General features: G+C 45.4%; 1 protein-coding gene and 1 long non-coding RNA gene across 3 annotated transcripts in view; one reads left to right on the top strand and one right to left on the bottom strand.

The window, feature by feature from the left end:
• RASA3 (RAS p21 protein activator 3) overlaps nt 1–21466 on the top strand; it is a 140541-nt gene that overhangs the window by 94602 nt on the left and 24473 nt on the right. For both annotated transcript variants that reach the window (XM_084495638.1, XM_084495637.1), the window contains 4 exons: nt 903–979; nt 15914–15994; nt 18071–18143; nt 21330–21409. In XM_084495638.1, the coding sequence (XP_084351764.1) occupies nt 903–979; nt 15914–15994; nt 18071–18143; nt 21330–21409 (311 nt within the window). The remainder of the gene's footprint in view (nt 1–902; nt 980–15913; nt 15995–18070; nt 18144–21329; nt 21410–21466) is intronic.
• Nucleotides 19502–20441, bottom strand: LOC311422561. Its single transcript, XR_014685412.1, has 3 exons — nt 20119–20441; nt 19813–19945; nt 19502–19679 (listed from the first exon to the last, which is right to left on the bottom strand). It is a non-coding gene; the product is annotated as an uncharacterized lncRNA (long non-coding RNA).

The raw sequence follows: 21466 nt of genomic DNA, 5'->3' as shown, positions 1-21466 counted from the left end.
GTCGAAACAAACTGAGTCAATAATGACACCCGCATCAGAGCTCTGACTAATTAGCTGGGTGGGCTTTAGGGTCCTTTGGTGAAAAAAAGGTGGAGAGGAGGTAGTTTTGAAGGTGAATGACTCCATTTTGGCCAACGGGATTGACAAATGACTGTTGGGCAGCATTGAAATGCTAGAATACCTCAATAACAAAATGTGTTTTACCACAGATGTTGTAAGAGTTTTTGCCAGTGCTGTGTTTTGGAACATAACAGAGTTAATGAGGGTAATGCAGTTTGTATTCATGATGGCCTTTATTTTCCTGGCGTGTCTGAGCATAGATTTTTGACCCAAGTCACCACAAAGTCAATGTGATGGTGAGGAGCTGAAGACTGTATAACAGTAGATGCTGGTGACATGTTGGACATTTATTTTTCTTTAGTTGCCCAGTGTAGTTTTACTGATACCTGTCTCAGAGTTTATCATCAGAACTTCATGGCTTTTAGCCCCTTCAGTTTTCCAGAGCATAAATCATAGAGGTATTTCTTTATAACATACCGATGTGATAGAGTTTCAATGGTTGTGTTGGGTATCTTAGCTTGGTGTTTCAAATGCTAAACGTAAATAAAGCGACAAGAAAATATTTTTGTTCTAGACCACAGAAACTCCATATCAGTCAACTAGTAAAACACGCAGAGAGAGATAAGGTAATGGGGGAGTAATTACGCACTGCGACCGGGTGAGATGTCTGCTAACCTGGATTCTTGAGCAAGTGAAATATCTCACCTGTACAGCTGTTAACCAGTCCTTAAACTCCTCCTGAAATTGCTTGTATTAACTGACTTTGTTTTAAACTGGAATGGGGTGGCTGGCTTTGCATAACACTGATTTTTCATGCGGTGTTTTTTTTTGTTTTGTTTCAGGGAAAGGTCCACCTTGAGCTGAGACTGAGCGAAGTCATAACAGACACTGGCGTGGTCTGCCATAAGCTCGCGACACGGTAGGATTTGAGATGTAACTGCAGAGTGATGAGAAATGAAATAGTTAAATACAGTGTGCAATGCCTCATTTCAGAATAATTGGAGGGATCAAAACATTGACTGGAAATGAAATGTTCTTGTGCTCTGAACCTATTTACTAATTGTCCTTAATCAGTGGTATCCTTACAAATTTATAGGATGAGATGTTTATTCATTCTCCTCCCTATAATCTACATACTTTTCTTCCTAATACTTTTAGATGAAACAACTTGGCAATTGTTTCAATAGAAAAATGCTCTCCTAGTGAAGTTCTGACCAGCCCTATTTTCAGACCAATATCTGACATTGCTTTGTTGTTGCCTTTGCCAAAGCTTTGTCAGTAAGTTGTCGTGGTAGTCTTCACAGCTGGGACCTGTAAAGGTACAGCTGGTACCTATTTCAGGTCAAAAGTTAGGTCAGAATGGCTCTGCAGCACTTGGAGGGCCCAGCCTTCGTTTAACTGCTACCCGAGGACACTTTTTGTGATTTTTTTGTCAAACTGCCATTGTGCAATTTGCATACGACCAAGTGATGACGATGAAATGCATCCTAAGAAACCCGGTTCAAACCTGCAACACCCAAGTCCTAGGCTGGCATCTTTGGTTGGAGTGTCATTGCTGTCACCACGGGTCCTGGGGCTTTGCAGAAGAGGGGAAAAGACGAAGTGGGGAAAGATGGTTTATTGTCTTCCTACCCTGCTCTGTGTCTGCTGTGTGAGAGGATATACGTGTGTGGGACATACGTGACAGTGGGCTTGTCATTAGGCTTGGACTGCTCCTCAGAGCAGGCCCAGAGGATGCTGCGTTTAGAGATGGAAAGGAGCAGAATTGCCCTGTGCGTCAGCTTCTGAGCAAAGCTCTTGCTTTCGCCTTCCTGAAGGTGTGCAGTGCACCCTTAGTGATATAATACAGCAGCAAAGGCCTCTGCCTGCATCTTCTGAACTCCAGCTGCGAGGTAAGAGCCTGTGGTGTCTGGTTCTCTGCCAACACTTCAAGAGGAACATCCTTCCACTCTCCCCACGGTCTGTTTTGAGTAGTTAGGTGATGCACAGAAGGACCTTCAGAAGCGTTTGCCTCGCTTCGTTTTGTTCTGAGGGTGTATGCCACACTACAGCCAGCTTTCTTGTAAAGGTTTTGTCTTCAGTCAAATAAGATCTGGTGGCATTGTGATCCCAGTGCTTTTTTTTTTTTCAATGAAATCCTTGAAATGCTACAAATAGGTGTCAGAAAAGGTCCTTCTTAACGTGTTGCACATACAGCTTCGTGCTTCATGAAAGCAATAAGGTGCTGTCAACCTTTACACTATGGCAGTGTGCAGCGTTTGTGTTTTTTTTTTTTTCTATCTTTCTATTCATTTGACCAGACGGGTTTTAAATCTTTATTCATATTCTTGCTGCTGTGGCCTTGATTTGAAGATTACTCCTTTCACTCTGTACAATGCAGAGGAAATACCTAGGTTGGCTTGTGAAGCATTCTGTGGCTTTGATTTGGGAGGTATTGTTCAGTAAATACAATGCATTAGTTCAAACGTGTAGACAATTTTTGAGGTTTACAGCACTGAATTGTAACGCTCAGAGTTTCTCTTGATTTAAAGCTAGCTCTTGGCTCTTAGAAACAACCTGAAAATCGGAGCCCAAGCAGTCTTTTGTCTGCTGAAGTCAAATTTCTCCACTGTCTTCTACTCTCTGCAGCCTACCTGAGCACTGTGTTTGGCTCTGGCCCATTTTGACAGCTATTGTTTGGATGATAGATGGGAGCAGAGCTAAGCTGTAGATAAGGGAAATCAGAAGTAGAAATATTTCTAGAATATGTGCTTCCATTGGTGCTGGCTTTTATAGCAATGGGTCTTGTATGCGAGAAAGCAAAAGGGAAGAAGAAAGAAAAGGAAAGGGGAATGATAGCAGGAAAAAAAACAACACTACATTTACATGTAGCCTGGCAATTTCTTCCTCCTGCACCTTTTGTTTAGCAAGGTACACAGCAAACTGCATCTCTGCAACATTTTCTACACTATCTGAGATCTCATTCAGGTTTCTTCATGGGTAGTTGGGCTCCAGTGCATACATAGGCATGTAAGAAAAGACAGCAGGAATGAAGCAATGCTTGACTGAATGCCTGTGGAGCCAGAAGATGCCAGTGAGAAGGATAGTGCAGGTAGGGGAGGCAGAGCCTTTGTTTCAGGTGGTTCATGAATGAAAAGTCGAGGCTGGGTGAATTGGAGGAGGGCAGCTACCAGCTGAGCTTTGTGAAAATAACCGATTCTTTCTTTTTGTGGACAGCTTCTGAGTTTATTGCAGTGAGCAAGTAAGACAAAACTGCAAAATCAAGAGCGAGAACTTGTGAATTGTCATCCTGTGGACTCCCTTGACTTCCTTTTTATTTTTTTTCCCCTTAAATTAATTTGGAGGCTCTTCACTGCAGAAAGATGAACACTATCCTGCAAATTGGCACATAGATACAGCCAATTAAACAGTTTGGGTCTGCAAGGAGAACAGAAACTACTTCCAGTGGGCAGCTTGTATTTTAAAAGCACGTATGTGGGCTGACTGAAAACTAGGACTAATTGGAAGCTTTTTTTTTGCCTATCCAGAAAATAAATAAAGATGGGGTTTCTTACCAGCCCATGTCTTCAGTACTGTGCCCTCTGTGCCTGCGTGCATTGCCACCACCCCTGTCTTCCAGAAAGCCTCAGCAGCAGCTGAAGCCTCGCTCAGCCGGTCTGCAGCCCTGTGGAGCACTGGGAGCAGTCGGCTGGATGGGAAAATTCATCTGAATGGGAAGGCAAATTAAAATTGCAAAGCGCTGAGCTCTTGAACGTTAAGTAGGAGATTATTTAAAATGCTAAAGGTTTGTGATCTTCCTTAGCCTCTGCAGAGGAAGCAAAAAAAAAAAAAAAGAAAAAAGAGTGTAACAACTGTTACCTAATAGCTGCTCCCTAGGAAGCATTCAGGACTTCCATTTAGCCCTAACCCACTAAGCTGCTCTGCTTCATCAGAGCCCTTCAGAGGCCCTCGATCTCTGCCAGCTGCTACAGCACCGTCTCCCAGCCTGAATCTCTGCAAAAGAGCTAATGATGACGAGAAATGTTAGTGAATTTAAAACTTAGGCTGACAATACAGATGCAGGCACCGCATCCCGGAGCCTTTTTTTTATCTAATTATTAAAAAGAAGGGATCTGTATCTACTGTTTAATTTTGTCGAAATCTGCAGGCTCCGCTGGGTTCTGCTAGCAGGGGCAGCTTTTCGAAGCAGCGTTCTGTATTTAGCACCATGACATCTGACGGCCAGCACGCCGAGAGGAGCGGGCTCCGCAGCTCCTGCTGAAAGCCAGCGTGAGCTGGGAGTCTGGCTCCCCGATCTTCCTCTGCGCATTCCAGCGTGTGTGTGTAATTAGGCACATTTAAACGGCTGCATCGAGGCAGTGTCCCCAGCTGCTCCTTCAAGTGCTGCCTTATGTCTTGTCTCCGAGGTTTAAAACAGCTCGGAAACATCTGCTCTGGAGAGCTTTCCCCCTTCTCTGCTCCTCCTTTTGTCCTTTCCCCCCCATGGTAAATCTCTGCAGCTGCAGCAGCCCCCACTGTCTTTCCGATGTAGCTCAGGTACACTTTTCCAGAGCGCTGCACGAGCCTGCAAACACACCAAATGCCAAAATTGTATTTGATAAATGAAGCATTCGTAGCCCTGGTGCGGGGCCGGGGCCACTCGGCGTGAATTTATGAATTAAATGAATTAAATTTATGAATTAAATGAAGTAAATTTATGAATTAAAATGCTGTGTGACGCTCGGGAGAGCTCCGCGAGACGCCTCCTGACCATGCGGAACAGAGTTAAACGGGCTGCTTGCAAGGGCCAGCAGGGGAGGAAACAATAAGCAGATACAGCATCTCTAAGATAAACACTTCAAGGGTCATTAAGAGAAGGGCGGCCGAGCTGCGGGTATTGAAGAGCTTTGAAAGCCCTTCTGGAGAGGAAGGTAAGGAGGAAGGAGTAATTTGTAAAGCACGGGTAAAGCAGAAGGTCTCTGCTTAGGGTTGGAGAGGAGGAGCTGGAGGAAAACGTGACCCCGTCTTGACCAGCGAAGGCTTGCTGTTGGCACCAGTGATTGCATTTGCAGACGCCTTGAAAAACTGCAGGGGTACAGCTAGTCCTTCAGGCCCTTCTGCAAAATCAAAACAGGCAGGCATCGTCTTTGAGTCATCTGAGCATTTTCCTTCGCTAATTGGGTTGCTTCCTGCTTCCCTTGTTTATGCTGGAGCTGGTTGGCTTTCCTTCAGATCGCTATCTCCATCAGTTCCCGGCCATAAGGACAGAAAGCACCAAAAGGCTGGGATTGGTGAGGGGCTTGGAAATGCACAGCTGTATTGTATCTGGAACACTGAAGAGGGGGAATTTTTCTTTTCCAAATTAGAAGAATTCCTTAGATTTCCGTCCAAATTCAGCCCGGGAGCCACCTTGCCACACGGCTTCGCTGCTTCTGGGTTTAGAGGACATGTGCTGGTGTGCCGCTTTCGATGTGTTTCTACTCCTTTGCAGAGAACTACAGCCTACGGCCAGCTTTGAACTCGCTGCGGGGTCAAATGCAGCTTCTTTTCCTGCTTGAAATGCGAGCTGAATCAGCTAGGAGAAAATGGTGTTGCTGCCTGCGAGCAAGGTAGCTTAATGTATGAGTTGATCAGTGCACCCCGCAGGATTTTGAGGAAAACCAGCTTTCGGTGGCTGCTGGTAAGGAATACTAATGAAGGTGTGAAGTAGTTTCAAGGCTTAATTTTCAAGAAACGCCCGCATCCATTAAAATGCATCACAGTCTCCCTTCTCTGGAGGGCATGCCCTGCATCGAGCTGTGCCTTCTCCTGCAGGATGGCGTCTTGCTCCTGCTTGTAATCCTCCGTGTGCTTCATAGCAAACTCACGGGGGAAGATTGCTCACGGATGAAACCGTGTCGTTGCTGGTGTTTTATCACGTAGTGCTGTGATGCTGTGGTGTTGAGGTTTAACTGCCTGCCATCCGAGTCATTCCCTTTGCTCCTTTGCTCCTCCATCCCCACCAGAACTCGTCTCGACTGTTGTGTAGCCTAAGCCCTAGGAAAATTGTTCACTCTCCATCCAACCACCCCGCATCTATAAATATCACCTCTTCCTGCTGCCGAATTTCCCACTACACGAAATTTCTCCTTCACCCTTCTTTGTTTTGTTTTTTTTTTTTATTGAGCACTTCTTCGGTGCTTCTCCTCAGTTCCTGAAGCTCCTTTTACTCAAGAGCAAGTATCTTCATCTGCAGCCCTAATTAAGAGCAACATCTTTGATTAGGGCTCTTGGCAGCAGCCCACCTCGGGCAGGGCGTGCTTTTGAGACTCTCCCCGTTTTGAGATTGTCGCGTGACGCCGTGGGATGCGTCTGGGACCGATTTTGTCCTGCAGGACTGGAATGTGGCTGTTCCGAGTTGGTCTGTTTCAGCAGCAAGTGCCGCTTCTTAAATAACTCGACGGGACTTCCCGTTTTAGCTAGGGTAAACATAGCCAGGGATTATACATCGAGGCAAGTCGTTCGAGCATAAATCCTGCTAATAAGTGATTTTTAGCTTTGAACTGAGCTCGAGGTCACCATGTTAGGGTGGACTGGGGGTGATGTTCTAGGGTAAAATGGTGAGCGGTCTTGCAACGTGACCTGTATCAAAAGGTTGTGTATCAAAAGGTCACACAGAATTTAGTGTAATATGAAGGTAAATGTATGTGCTGCTTCATTCCCAGTGGTTGTGGGAATTCTGTGGCAGGTACCATCGAAAACCAGTGCTAGCAGAGCTTCTAGAGGAATCGCAGAACGGCCGAGGTTGGAAGGACCCCTGGAGATCACCCAGTCCAACCCCCCTGCCCAGCAGGATCACCCAGAGCACGTTGTGCAGGATGGCATCCAGGTGGGATTTGAGTATCTCCAGAGAAGGAGGCTCCACAGCCTCTCTGGGCAGCCTGTGCCAGTGCTCTGTCACCCTCACAGCACAGAAGTGCCCCCTCATATTGAGCTGGAACCTCCTGGGCTTCAGGTTGTGCCCGTTGCTTTTGGTCCTGTGCTGGGCACAGCCAAAAAGAGCCTGGAAGGAGCAGCGTGGCAGGGTGTGATGAAACGTAGAAATCACACTCATCTCTGGAAGTGTTCTGCCTGTTGCTGCAAGAGCAGCACTTGCGAGGTAGCAGCACAGGGAGCTGAGGGCATCAAAGTAAGATCAGTAACAGGGGAAGCTGCAGGGTGAAGGGGAAGTCACAGGTGTTGAAGTTGTTGGGGTTTTTTTTGTTTGTTTTGTTTTTTGGTGAGTATAAAGAGAGTAAAGACACGGTACACAGTGCATCGGAAACACCCTTCACTAGCTCTATTCTTCACAGAACTGCTGGAGAGGAAACCACTGCAAGAAATCTGCCCGTGTATGCGGCAAGAAAGAGAAAACACCTCCATCACCGTGAGCTAGAAATGGTGTTCGTGTCCCTGGGTTCACTGTCACACTGGGAGCTCAGCTGGTTACGTACTGTCACCAAGAGCTGCTGTCACCTGCTGTCTCCTGCCTTGCTTTTTGGTTTTGGTCCTCTTGGTGTAGACCTTTGTCACGGATGCCATTTTCTGGCATTGTCAGAGTTTGATTATAAAATACTTCAGCCATGTTGCTAATTGCATATTTGTGGTGTGCCAAGCACTTGTAAATTGGAGAGATTAAGTCTTTTTGTGTTTTTTTTGTATTTATTTTTTATTTTTTAATATAATAGGACTTTTAGATTCGTTGCTTTTGCTGTCCCACTCTTCTCACTGTGCAAGGTATTTTGCTGGTTCCTCCTCGTTTTGCTCCCTGAAATAAAAAGAGAAAAGGGAAATGCTTTGAAAGAAAGTGCAAGGCGCCCTTCTAAGAAGAACAGAAATTGGCAAGGGGGCTGTGCTCTCGGAGGCGGCAGCGCCTGCAATTAATTTTAACTCATTCTGCGGTTGACTCGCTTCCAAAACTGAGGGTTTTGTAATAATTTTGAATGAGCTTCAAACAGAAGCAATAATTTGGGTTAGGCTCTGCACAACTGCAGATGTCCCAGCTGTGCTTGGCGTTGCCCTTGTTGATTCCAGAGATTCACTGAACCCCTGTCATCTGCAGCCCTTTCCTCCCTGGGGATCTCTTCTCTACCCAGCCAGAGGATTTATCAGAATGCCCCAAACCAGGGTATGTCGTGACATCTCTGCCACTCTTTAGTGTTTGGTGGAAATCACCAGCTGATTCCCCAAAAAATCACTGAGGGGGGATTGGCTAAATACAGACAAATCCCTTTTTCTCAGGGCCTGTATCTTCAGGATGCCAGGCTAAAAAGGATCCTGTTGACTTGAAAGAGTCTATGGAAGAGCTCCAAGAAGACCTGAAGACCTGGTGAATGTGTCTTATAGTGACAGCGTTTGATTTATGCAAGGAAAACCTCAAAGTGATGAAATCCTGGCATGTACCCTATTCAGAGCAGGGCCCTTCTGATTGTGTGTTACTTGTTCTTACCACAGTGATACTCAATGGTTGGGAGCTAAAGGCTAATCTACTGGGAAACCAGTATTAAAGCGCTTTTTTTTCCCCTTCATTATCATTAATCAGTGAGCAATTTCCTGCAGAGCATTGTGAGGACGTTTTAATCACGGCGAGCCCTTTGAGTTTGGTCTGGGTTTCTATCAGGAAGGTGCTCCGGGGATGCTGTAGACATCGTGAGCTCAGCCGAGAGATTTCATCGCTGTCATGAAGGAGGTCAGGCCGTGTGATTCAGATGTTTCCTTTGGGTCCCAAAATACAAGGGAGCAGCTCGATGCAAGTATGAACCGTTTGTGTAATAACTGGGATCATAAAGCTGGTGTGGGCCACTAATTACAGCTGGTTCTACCAGAGCGCCTACCTGACCATGCCCTCGTTTGCATCGTGTTTTGCCTTGGGAAGATGGAAAGTGACAAGACACGGCAAACTTCTTTTAAAGAGAGCTTGCTTTGCATTGTGTCTCCTCCCCAAGGATCTTAGTGCTGCACAAACAGCCATATAACCACACTTTGGGACTGACCTCTCAGGGTAGAAGGCAAAATGGGACGGCATGCCAGCAGAAACTGTCCATGACACATTTAATGCATTGCTCCTGCTAAAATAACCAAGTTTACTGGTATTTTAGGAGGTTTCACTGCTCATGGGACAGGGGATAGGCTGTAGCAGGAACCCAGGGCACCAACAGTCATAGCAGTATATAGCAGCACTGATCAGAAGAAGAGACAGCAGTTGAGCTGTAAAAGTCTTAGGCTAGCTCTGAAAAGCTGCACGTGTTTTGCCTTGCGTGAGATGTTTCAGCGCATCTGAATTTTAGTAATTTTAGCATCATCAAGTGTCACAATGAAGTAAGTGGCCTTGAAGGACCAGGGAACGATTTAAATTAAGTCAGCGCTTCGTGACAGCTGGTTTCTACATGAATGGTTTCCGAACCTCTGTGTGTTCTCTCTTCTTGCCAAATCAGAGACATTAAGGATTTTTTTTTTAAAGTTAATTTCATGGGAAAGTTTATTCCAAGCCGTGTCTCCTGATGCCTGGGATGTTTGTGCTTCTTGGAACGAGCAGCTCCATCTGCCTTACTGCAAAAATGGAGATAAATGGGACCTAGAAAGTCCGAGCTGGGGGCTGCTGGTTGGATAACTGGAGAAGACTTCACACTTCTGCTTGAACATTTTTAATGGGCTTTATTTGTTAATAAAATAGTGGTTCTTGGGTTCTATACCCAATACAGTATGAGTTGTTTTTAATTTTTTCCTCCCTTGCTTATTTGCCGCATAGCCTGTAAGCACAGTGGGATATGTTAAGGTCCTTTTAGTTACCTAAACCCGGACAGCATCAAGGTATCAATATTATTTCCTGAATTCTGCTTAGAAGAGAGCACTGTGCCATATAACCTTAGTCCAGTTCTCTTATCAAAATGAGTTCGGTGCCTCAGCATTACTTTGGGACCTGGCTGGCAACTTAGGTGATGAATCAGCTCAATTTGAATTCCTTAATGCGAGTACTGCATCTGCAGGGAAAGATCAAAACCCTGTAATTATAAGTACTGTTAATCAAGATCACAGATGATCTGATTACTCATATAGACGAATGCCAAAAGTTGTTCTGAGTTGTTGAAAATGATGTTTTTTAAAGTTTTACAGCTTATACCTCCCCGAGGTGAGCCAAGGCACGTCCGATGCAGAAGGCTGCAGCCTCCATGCGGTTCGAAGGCACTTCTGGTTGCTTTTTAGATCCACGAATAACTACTAATTTTGTTTTTAACTCCGAGCTGTTTGATCTTTTCATTTAGAAAGATACATTTGCTGCTATCATACGCCTAATTAGAAGTAAACATGACGCGGGGATCTGTGTAGAAGAGTCATCAAGGATTTAGTTAGTAGGGAAAACACTATCCTTGGACTAGGTAGTGATGAGAAGAAGCTTGCTGGGCTTCCACTCTGTCTCTGCTCTTGTTTAAGCCCTCTCATTCCCTTGCCTTTCCTTCCTGTGCTCTTCCTCTTGCCCGGTGCCACCCCAGGAGTTGCTGAGATTCGATCGAGCTGGGGTGTTGTGCCCCGTGGTTGAAGCGTGTCGGTGGCACAACGCTTAGATGCTTCCCTCCAACCTGCTGCACTTCGTGCTCGACCACTTATTGCAGATTAAGGTCTCTTCAGGTTGCTTACCAGCGTGGCACAAATGTTTTGCACAACATAACCGCCTTGGTTTGACGGTGGAGGGGAAAATGGGCATGTTCATGCAGCTGGTTTTGGTTGCTAAAGTGCTCATGCATGCACCCAGTGACATGCGTGCATGTCCTGAGCTGCGACCGTGCCAAGTGCACGCAGTTCCTGCCTGGCAGCAGATAAAACTTGAGCAGAGCTCGACTCCGAGGTCGTTGGGTTTGCTTGCCATCAACCCTGCGAGTAGCACGCAGGGCATCGCCTTGAGACCCAGCAAAGGAAAAGAAGGTGGGAGACTTTGGTGCCACCCTCCAGCTTCATTATACAGGCTGTAACAGCCTTTGTGGGTCTCAGCCTTGTTTTGGTCTTCGATCTTCTTTCTTTCCTTATCTGCCTGTACAGACAGTATCTCACTTCTTCCATGTGATACTGCCTTAGGGCCGCAGTCAGCTGAGCTGAAGCTGTTGACTAGGCTTTAATCACTTGCTGCATATCCTCCTTGTTGTCGCTTTGTGCTGTCCTCCCCTTACAGCCCTCACCATGCTGCCTTCACACAAGTGCTTCTGCAGCTGCCTCGACGTCTTGACCCGCTCCTTGGCTTCCTGCCATGCTGTATCAAATCGAAATTTCTTCCCTTTCCTTACAAGAACCAACACAGTGCTGTCCGTAAAGCAAATTCATCCTTCCCTGACAGCATCCACTGTTTTGTGTTGCTGTTCCCTTACAATTTTTACATCCTTCTTGCTTTGCTGCAACTTGTGGTTGGGTTTTCTATCTCCTCTGCAAATCATACCGTTGATAGCAATAACTCCTGTATAGAGTTGCTCCTATATTATAGTTGCTAGAAATAACTCCTTCCCCTGACTTACCATTTTCCTTTGCTCTCCCGTAGCTCAGCTCTTGCTCCCTGTTAATAATTAAGGCTGCAAGTCAGAGACCGAGGCAGGAGGAAACGATGATGTGAGCACCAGTGAGAGTCACTAAATCAGTGCAATTCATAATTCCAGCAGGCTTGTGTCTTTGCTGAAACCCTCAGGGTCCTGTCACCGAAGATAACTTCACCTTTTTTTATATATATATCTATAACTAAGAATTTTTCTGAAGTGGCTTTTACGAAACTTGCAGCTCTTGTGTGATTGACTCATAAAGAGGATGAGCCGCTAATGAATTAACTCCTTGTCCTTTGAGAGCAGCAGGGCTAACACCCTCCTTTTCTTCTCTTTTTCTTCTCTTTTCTTTATTTGGCACAGCCTACAGATGGTGCTCTGTAGATGTGCGTTTTCACAAGTCCTTCTGCAACTGATACTGGGAGGCGATTCCGATGGTTTGAACTGCAGGACAGCTCCCATATTAACAGCAGAGGAAAATCCGTGTGATTTTAAATTGTTGAGAAATATTTAGACTTCTACCAAGCTGGTAAATTTTTTTGCAGCTTGTTTGAAGTCGCAGTGGTTTGAGGGATATGTGTGTATTGACAGGATTTCTTCTTCATAATTCATGAGACAGTTTTTGCGCTGCCTGCAGTTTTCCCACAATAACTCTAATATTACTTACTTGGGGAAGCGGGGGCTGCACTCATCAGCTGTCATTTGCTTTCGAGTTGCTATTGCTTGGCTTGGGACAAACATTTGTTCCTGTTTTGCTGTAAATATCTGGGAAAGAGCTTGTTGCTCGAGCCCAAACAATCAATTCCCCTTCCTCTGCCGTGCCTGAAGGAAATCACTAGGAAGAGTCGTGCGTGCGTGCCACCAGTGCTGCCCCCACCCAGCTGCCCAGTTGAGACCAAAAACTGGTTTGTGTGCTGCAAAAGCTGTGTGAACCAGCTCAGGAGGAGCCTGTGTTCAGGGTAATGCAATTAAGAATATGTCTAAACGCTTTTTCTCCATGATAACTGTTACAAACTGATCTGGGAGTGCAGAAGAAGAGGCAGTGGCGGTGCGGGGTTGCAGCTGTGATCTCAGCATTTCAAGGTTTCTGTTGTGCTTTTGGCCTGGAGGCTTCAGAGAGCATTTCGGAGAGGAAAACCAAAACAGTTGCCTGCACAGCCTGTTCCTGTGACTGGGATAAGCTCTACCAAAAGCTGCCATGGGGGTGGTTTTGAGCGTTTAATGTGCGCTGTGTAGAAATGTGTCAGAGCCCGTGTATCAAATGCAAGGGGACGTGCTGGTGGCGTGCGTGGGTCTGAGGTTTTCTTCTGCCCTCTGGGAATTTTCCACAGCGCGTGTGCTCCCGTGAAGGTTTGGCTGTGAACCCCGCTGAACACTGAAAGCTCTTGTTCCTTGAGACCTGTTCATTTTGCAAACCACAAGCAAAATATAGCCAGGCAGCTGCACCAAGACCTTTCCCATACGGGCCACCACCAAGTTTATACCCAGCCACGCGATGGCCAGCCCTGTCCCAGCTGGGCCCGAGGCAGGGGGTGATCAGAAACTCCCAGTTGGGCACAAGAGGCTCGAGCAGCCGCCAGACGTTTTTGCTCTGGGGGCTGATGAGTCAACGTGCAATTCTTGAATCAGCCTGATTGCCTAGGCTTATTTTTTTTTATTATTATTATCCAAGCACACGTCTATTAAATTAATCCTGCAGGCGATTAGAGCAAGAGCTCTAATCGTTTTTTGCTGGCTTTTTTCCACCGCTTCCTAGTCTGTACACCCTTTTCTAGAGAAAGCATGATATATTTCTGCTCATTTTTTCCCGTATAATCCAGATCTGGACTATCAGTATTAACAGTGATACCCACAAGGGAGACTTGGAGCTCCATTTTATTTCATCTCTCAGTAGCCGTAGCTTTGTTCTAGCTCTTTTCCTGCTAAAACTGCTAGGTTTCTGCAGCTAACGAGAGCGTGTTAACATGACTACATCAGGCTTGGGTTTGGCTGAATTTTATCTCCCCACAGTACTGAGTAAGACCCAAAAACCAGAACGGAGCTCTCTCCAGACATGGCCTTCCTGCCTCCAAGTCCTGAGTCTTCAGTCTTTGCCTGCTTTCCCCAACACCCGTACACAATAACTCTTTTTAAATTACCCGAAGGGCTTTGGAAACAGCTTGTGTCAGCGCCTGTTTCCTGTTTTTTCCACGTTTTGTCTCTTTCAAGGTTGCTTTTGCTTTTCTTATTCCCACCACACACAAAGAAACGCCTTACTCGAAGTCATCCTGACGACAGGAGAACACCTGTACTCTGGTTTTGTTGTTGTTGTTTTGCTGTTTTGGTTGGTTTGGTTCTCATTTTTGTTTCCCAGAGAAGACAAAAACCTACCCTGCTGTTCTAAACACATCTCTGGTCTAGCCTGGTGCCCTTCCTGATATTTGCTGGTGAGTGATGCTTCAAATCATTGCGCTCTCAGAGCTCCCCCCAAACCTCCCCTGCCTTATCTGTGTGTGTTCTGCTGGCCTCCGTGACATCCGCTGGCAAGGAGTTTCACAATCTCATTATGCATTGTGTGGAGAGAGGACTTCCTTTTGTTGATTTCTGAACCTGCAGCCTGGTAATGTCATTGCGTGCCCCCTGATGCTTGTTTCAAAGGAAACGTCCTGCACCTCATTCATGATTTGATAAGCTGCTCATGAATGGATAACTCCCGGCTTCTGCGTTAGATGGCACGAGATGAGGAGCTGTGCTGCTGTTCTTCTCCGTAAGAGCACACCCAAATCGAGAGGCAAGTGCCCAGGGATTCGTGTGGCTGTGTTTCCTCTGACCAGCTACTGACACTGGGGATGGCTGAAGTGGTGGCATCAGAGCTCTGTCCACAAAAACAGAAAGATTTCTTCCACATGGCAGTATAAGAACAGACCCTGTCACTGCCAGCCTGTATAGTTCTGGTGTCCTTTTGTGTTCCTGTGGATAACTTCACACTTTCCAGCATTCAAATTCTCCCCTGATTTTATTGTGCGGCGATTTCTATCTTCCACATGTCCTCAACTTCGGATCACACTGCCTGGCAGCGCTTTGCATTGTCTGCACGTTCGGGGAGGGCTGCTTTTATTAAAACAGGAATAATAGTCTCTCTGAACACGCTTTCACTCTGCTTCACTTCCAGACGGCTCTTCCTGTGTGGATAAGAGCTGGCTTGGAAGCCATTCATGAACAGCGGAGAATTGGCTGCCTGCTCCCAAGCCATTGAGCGAGGATTTCATTTCAAGGAACTGACAGGCTGCCCTGAGGAAGCAGGGGAAGGGGCGTGGGGTTTGGCGCTGACACGTGGTGCACGATTCTTCTGTTCACGTGTGGATGCGTTCGACCAGCAGTCGTTCTCCTAAATACCTAATTATGACCGCCTTATAGGGGACTAATACAATCCAGAGAGAAAAGCTGCAGAGTGCCTGCGTAATCCAAGGTTTCCATAACTTTCTCTGTGGTTTCCATCTGTGATTTCGCTGGAGTATCCAGAAGAAGGAACATGTTCCTCTTGCGTGCTGGTATTGGTGACTCAGCCATGAGAAGAAGGGCCATCTAGGTCAACAACTGAATTACTATACTCCCTGCTTATCTGGGCTACTGAATGTAGTTAGTTAGTTATTTGTATCAAAGTTGTTGATTTTGAAATGAGAGTGCTAAAGTGCCAATTTCTCACCTTGGCCTGCAATAGAAACTGATTTGTTCCATTCTGTCCCTCCAGTGTGTTCTCCGACTCCTTCAGTGCAGAGCTGCTGAATATATTTCTTCTTTCAGTTTTGTTACTTAAAAGTTGTATGGAGAAAGATGGATGTGTCATGCTGTCTCGTAGTCCATGAGTTTAACAACTAAGCCCGTGCCAAATCTTGTCAAAAGCACAGAGGCCTCCATGGATGTGATTCCGATGAGTTATTTGACTCCTCCAGGGGTCCATGTCTGTGATTTTCTTTTTAATCCTTTGTTACAGAAGCAAGCTCTGGCAATTACTATTTTTGGTGAATAAATTGTTACAGAAATTTCAAGTGGTGACAGTTCCCATCTTGACAGCATACTCTTCTTTTTTCATGAAACTTAAGCTGTTGTACTTGCATAATAAGAGTCCTTCAAGTTAAGGTTCCTCTGTAATTTTACAGTATTTTTGACCCTGTTAAAGTTAGTTTTGAAGACACAATTTCAAGTTTAGGTATAAATTAGAGACTTGTTCTTAGCGGCATTGCAATTCTGCAGTAATAACTGTTGTGAAAATGGAACAGGCTAAAGATGCATTGCTTTTATTTTCACTCCCAACTCTTTTATTGATTTGTTTGTCTGCATTTGTTTGTGTTTTCTAGAGTTCTCGAATGCCAAGGCCTGCCCATCGTGAACGGGCAGTGTGATCCCTACGCCACCGTTACCTTGGCCGGACCCTCCAGGCAAGTATCGCACGTGCTACAGCTCCCATTTCACAAGGATGCTTCCTCTTCCCTTGTCTAGAAATCTTCATTCTCAGATGGACAGAATATTCAGGCACCACTGAAATACATTAATAATTTCTTCGTACATGTATGAGCCACTGATGTATACTAGAGCAAGCAATTTGAGGCTTAACTTCAGTTTTCATTTACGTGATGGTCTGAATAATCCCTGAATAATTTGGATATCCTGGAGTATGCAATTTGTGGTTAGGTTTAATTTGTGCATCTTCTCACCTCACAGTTGGAGGCCCGTTTTTGAGCAAATTTATTGCCTAATTTTGGGCAGAGGGCAGAAAAAAAAAAAAGCTGAATACATCAACGTCTTGCAGAATTTGCACATTTGTTTGTGAATATTTAGGGTCTTGTCACTTTCAATTTGTGGCAAATTAACGGGTGTGCAGGAAGCTCTAGGTGGTTCAATTCTGTAATTCATTATATGTGGACACAATAGCGTGAATAAAATTTGGAATGAGGTTTTAGTAATCAGATTCTGCATAACAACCTTCAGTTTACATACTGGATTAAATTCTCCTGTTGTGTTACAAAATTTCCCATGCTGTTGGATGCCACAGTTTTGTTTCTACGTATGTAGGGTGTCATCTTCTATGTCTGTGCCACGTTAGAAAAAAACCACAGCTCTCCCATGACCTCAAAGAATCAGATTTTGTAGCATAGGGTACAAAAACTCTAACATTTGACAATGATTTCTTATAAATAGCATAAATAAGATGCGTTCTTGACAAATACCTTGCACACAGAGGAGTCTTTGAGACCGGTCTGGATTCCTCATCTTTTCCTGGGTGTGTTATGCCTGACGGCCGTTAATGAGCTGTGTGTTTGAATTGTGTGCTCTGACATTTTAAGCATGTAACTTGTTTCAGATGGTGCTTGCTGTTTATAACTGGAGCTGGTAGGGAGATTTGGTGACTAATGCTGGTATCCTTAAATGTCCAAGCTTCCCTCTCATTGCTCCCCCTCCCCTGCCCAGTCTGGATAATGTAGGACAACCGATAATGTGTTCCCCTTTAAAATAAGGCTCTATCCCATTCCTGTCTGGTTTTGGTGTTGTTTTTTTGTTTTGGCTGGGAGAGATGCCTCCTATCTTCTGCAGGCAGCGCGCAGCATGTGCCCACCCGGCGCATTAATTGCCCAATAACCGTGTTTGCCTTAATCAGCTGCCCTACATCCTGCTTCCCAGTGCCCTCCCTGGTGGGCTGATCCATAAGGAGCTTGATTGGCAAGTGTGGCTGATGAGATGGGATCGGCAGTCTGCCCCACGTCCTGCAGGCAATTAGCATCCCCTCTCATCTCCCCCTGGTAATAGCGAGGCAGTTTTAATCTGTGCATCAGCCGGCTCTCCGGATTTTACAATGCCTCTCCTCTGGGGAGTGGGAAAGCTGCTTTCTGCTGCTGGATTTTATGCGATGCCGAGCATAAAAACGTCAAACAAATGTGCTGCTGTTTATCCTGGAGCGTGTGCTTACAGAGCCAACAGATTTCTCAACTGGAGCTGTTTCTGGGGCTGTATTATAGGTGGGGAAGCTCGTGGGCTGGCCCATTCAAGTCACACAGGAAATATGCAGCAGCACTGGGAGCTGAACACAGTTTGGCTTGCCCGCTGTGTAAGAATACCTATTGTTGTCCAGTCGATAAAAACAGTTACAAGCTATCTAAGCAGCTTTCCTGCATGAGAAACAGGGAGTAGATTCTGGGACGAGATGATTAGTAGGTCAGTTTTCCACCCGGCTGAGGCAGCTCTCCATCTATGGCTGTTTTATCTGTGCCTTCTTCCTACTGGAGAGCTTTAGGGGAGGACGTGACACGGGATGGTACAGTGCTTCTCACAGAGCTTTTCACGTGCAGGTAACTAGAACAAATGAAGCGTAGGTTCATAGCATTTGGAAATCATCAAACATCCTTGCTGTGCTGGAGGCACGTGGCATTCTGGCTTTATCAGATGTGTTCCTCGGTGGCTCTGTTCTAGGATCACACTTCTGATGTTTTCTTACACTCTTTTTCTTTTCCTTTATTCAGATCGGAAGCCAAAAAGACTAAAGTGAAAAAGAAGACCAACAATCCCCATTTTGACGAAGTGTTTTATTTTGAGGTTGGTATTTCAAAGGAGCGGGTGATAAGCTGAAACACTACACTGCAGATAGTTGGCACAGCATCCTGCTCGTGTTGTGCCAGCTGTCTTCTTTGAAGGCTGTTTGAAAGCACAGCGCAGGGGGAAGAAGTACCCGGGATCAGGCTGGCTGCCTGCTGAGGCAGCACTGTGTCGCTTCAGCCCAGGTGCTCTGAAGGAGAAGCTTCAAGGTGGGCGCTCCTCCTGAGCAGCAGGCTTTGCACTTGCTCAAAACTCAGCCCAGTTGAGTTTTGAAAAAGACATTTAAGAATGGGATTTTAAAAAGCTGTGTATATATATATACACTTTCTTTAGCCTGTGGTTTTGTAGCTGTTCCACCCTTCTTCCCCAGTCAATGGGAGGAAGGTTATCTCATGGGAATGCAGTAGAGGAAAAATGTACTTAAAAGTGGATGTTTCAGCTTCAGCTGCTGCAATAGCAGTGGGTGAAACCTCTGAGCTTTATTTAACACAGAATGTTTTCAACAAGTCCGGTTAAGACAAAGCATAACTCATAAAAGTGCTCATTTTGGTTCTTTTGGCAAAAGTAGCAGTAATTGTGGTGTGTCCATATGTATATCTGCATGTGTTTCTAATTTGCAACTTTTCATCCTGCCTGCAAAGTATGTGCATCTTTCTCTGTTCTTTTTCTCTTGGACATTTTAGTCTTGGTCTACGCCGAGCTGTTCTATTTTGGTAGGTACCTCAAAAACAGATCTGGCATAACTGAGCGAGTGAAAAGCCTGAACAGGACAATGCAGCTGGCAAGTCACTGGAAAGTCAGGTCACCTGGCCCAGAGCTGCAGCCCTTGGCAGTGACACGGGAGTGATGCTCTGTGTAGATAAACCAGAACGGGCTCTCTCGTTCTTAATATAGGCAGTTCTGGAGGTGTCTGACAGCGAGAGCTTTTTAATGAGCCTAATTGAGGAATTCAGCCTGTCTACCACGAAGCTTCACCTGCCTGATTCCTCTGCCTTCTGTGCGCTGCAGGAGCAGTGAACATTTGGTATTTAAACACTGAGATTGGCAGGTGGTGCCAGACAGGGAGAGGAGGGAGAGAAACAGAAGGCACCTTCCAAGTTCAGTTGTGGAAGGGGACGGGTGGCTTGCTAAGCTTGGCTTTATCCTAAGAGCCAGGTTAATGCAAGTATAGTTCCTCTAAGTTGGAGTAAAAGGGTTTCTGTGTGGGTAAGAACAGAGCTTGGGCGGTATCCGAATCGGCCAGAATAATCCTACCCCCAGTGCAGACAGAGCCATCGTAAATTTATGTCATTTTGAGTAGTTAGTACATACCAGGGCAAATGTCTCCGAGGGACAGGGTTCAGCAGCACTGCTACGACTGGGAAACGCGTTCGCTAATGAGACGTGGGCAGACCTGTAGCTAACCCGATTCCTGTGGAGCTGCACAGATTCGGGTTGTTGACAGACATGTCATTTGCTGCTTCCAAACAGCTTCATCAGCTTTCCTGCAGTCTGCTAGCACAGCAATCAGCCGTGGCTCCAAGGAAGAAGAGAAATCTGTAAAAGGCAGTGAAGAGAGGCTTTCTACAGCAAAGTCACGTAGGTTGAAGGTGCTACATGGAAAATAGCTTATCGCTGGTTTGAGAAATTTAAGGGCTTCTTTAAAGGGTGCTACAAGCGAAACTTGCACCTGATGGTTTGGAGCTGTTTTCACCACCGCTCCAGCTGCAGCACAGTGAAGGGGCTCGGAGCTACAGGAAAATCTCCCCCTTATGGGAACTGAATAAGGTAGTGCCGGGGACCTGTCTGCAAACCTGCGTGTGCTGAAAAAGAAAGAGCAGCTGATAAACAGCTTGTCAGCTTTGCCTGAAGACAGGGGCTGACATGGCAGAATTTTACACCCTTTTTTATAAAATGGTACAGGGCAGCTTGCTGGGCACTGTGGGCTGACAGTTCCCGAATACCTAATTCCATCCTTGGAACTGGTGGGCCTCACCGAGCTGTCTTTCCAGCACTTAGATGAATCTGCACACTAAGCAATCACAGAGGTGAACAGAGAGACCTTGTGCAGACAGGCTCCAGCAAAACTTCCCAGAAAAGTATTTCACTTATGGCACAGCCCTTTTGAGTACGCTTATGCTGTGACTTTTTATAACAACTCATGTCTTACAGGTGATAAAAACTGAAGTTTACTTCCCGATTCAGAACTACACCATCAGCTTCACCATGGTAGTTAAAAGCAGATCTTTTTCAGTTAAGTAGGATGGGTTTTTGAAGCCACACTGAAGATGGCTGCAATAGTAGGGTGAGAAGATTTGTGCTGAGCTGCTGAAGTTGTCTGATTAATTAAAATTAACCTGCTATTAGGCTCACAGGTGCATTTGATTCAATTACAGGCTAGAGCATTTGGTCTCCAATGCTGCTAATCACCTGGCAAATGGAGCCAGTGGTCACACACACAAGACTGTTACGTGTCACATGCTGAAGGTTCTTTGGTTTCTCTCTTTCTGTGCACCTATATATTTGCCTCCCTTGTTTGTACCATCTGCATCTGATGTACTGTACAAAACCAAGTAGTCAAATTTACAATAAGAGCCAGTTTTTGTGAGTGGGAAGCATTAAACCACAAGAGTATTTAAGCCTACAATAAAGTTGAGCTTCTGTGTGCAACCAGGAGCTGAAGCCACACATCATACGCACTTGCGTTTGATCAGTTCCTGCTGTGGTTTCAGCTGGGTGGGGTGGCCTTTTTCTCAAGTTTCTGACACACCATGAAAAAATACAAATATCAAAGTCTTTTTTTTTTTTTATCATGCTAGAAAAGAAATGCTAAGAAATGTTTGTACAAAAGCTTTCTTTTGCTAATGCTCTACACTTGCAGCTATCTTCCCATTGTTTTCTACCTATGCTTCTACCTATGCTAAACTCAAAGTACTGCAGTAATATTAAAGAAATCCTTTCTCTGATAAATAAAGTGTAAGTGTATGTGGTATATGTAGTTATTCTTGGCTATGGTTGTTACTGCTTCTGTACAGTGAGGAGTCTGTTCAGACAACAGGTTTGTTCCCATGCATGAATGTTTTCAGAACCAGGACTGAAGACACTGTTGATAGTAAAAAAAACTGCAGTCTTCCAGAGCTTTGTATAAGTAACTCAGAAATGCTTTTGTATCAGTTCAATTTGTTAAAGATTCCTCTTTTTTATTAGGTTACAAGACCCAGTAGCTACAACAAGAAATCCCATTTTGATATTGAAGATGTTGATGAAGTTGACAAAATGGAGATCAGGTGAGAACATTTTCCACTAATGATTTTGTCTCCCAAAGCCTGTGCACCTCTGTAGTA

The sequence above is a fragment of the Aythya ferina genome (genome assembly GCF_964211825.1).
Source record: "Aythya ferina genome assembly, chromosome: 1".
In the NCBI taxonomy this organism is placed as follows: Eukaryota; Metazoa; Chordata; class Aves; order Anseriformes; family Anatidae; genus Aythya; species Aythya ferina.
Note: the sequence above shows the minus strand (reverse complement) of the source record. Positions and strands in the feature narration are given on the sequence as shown.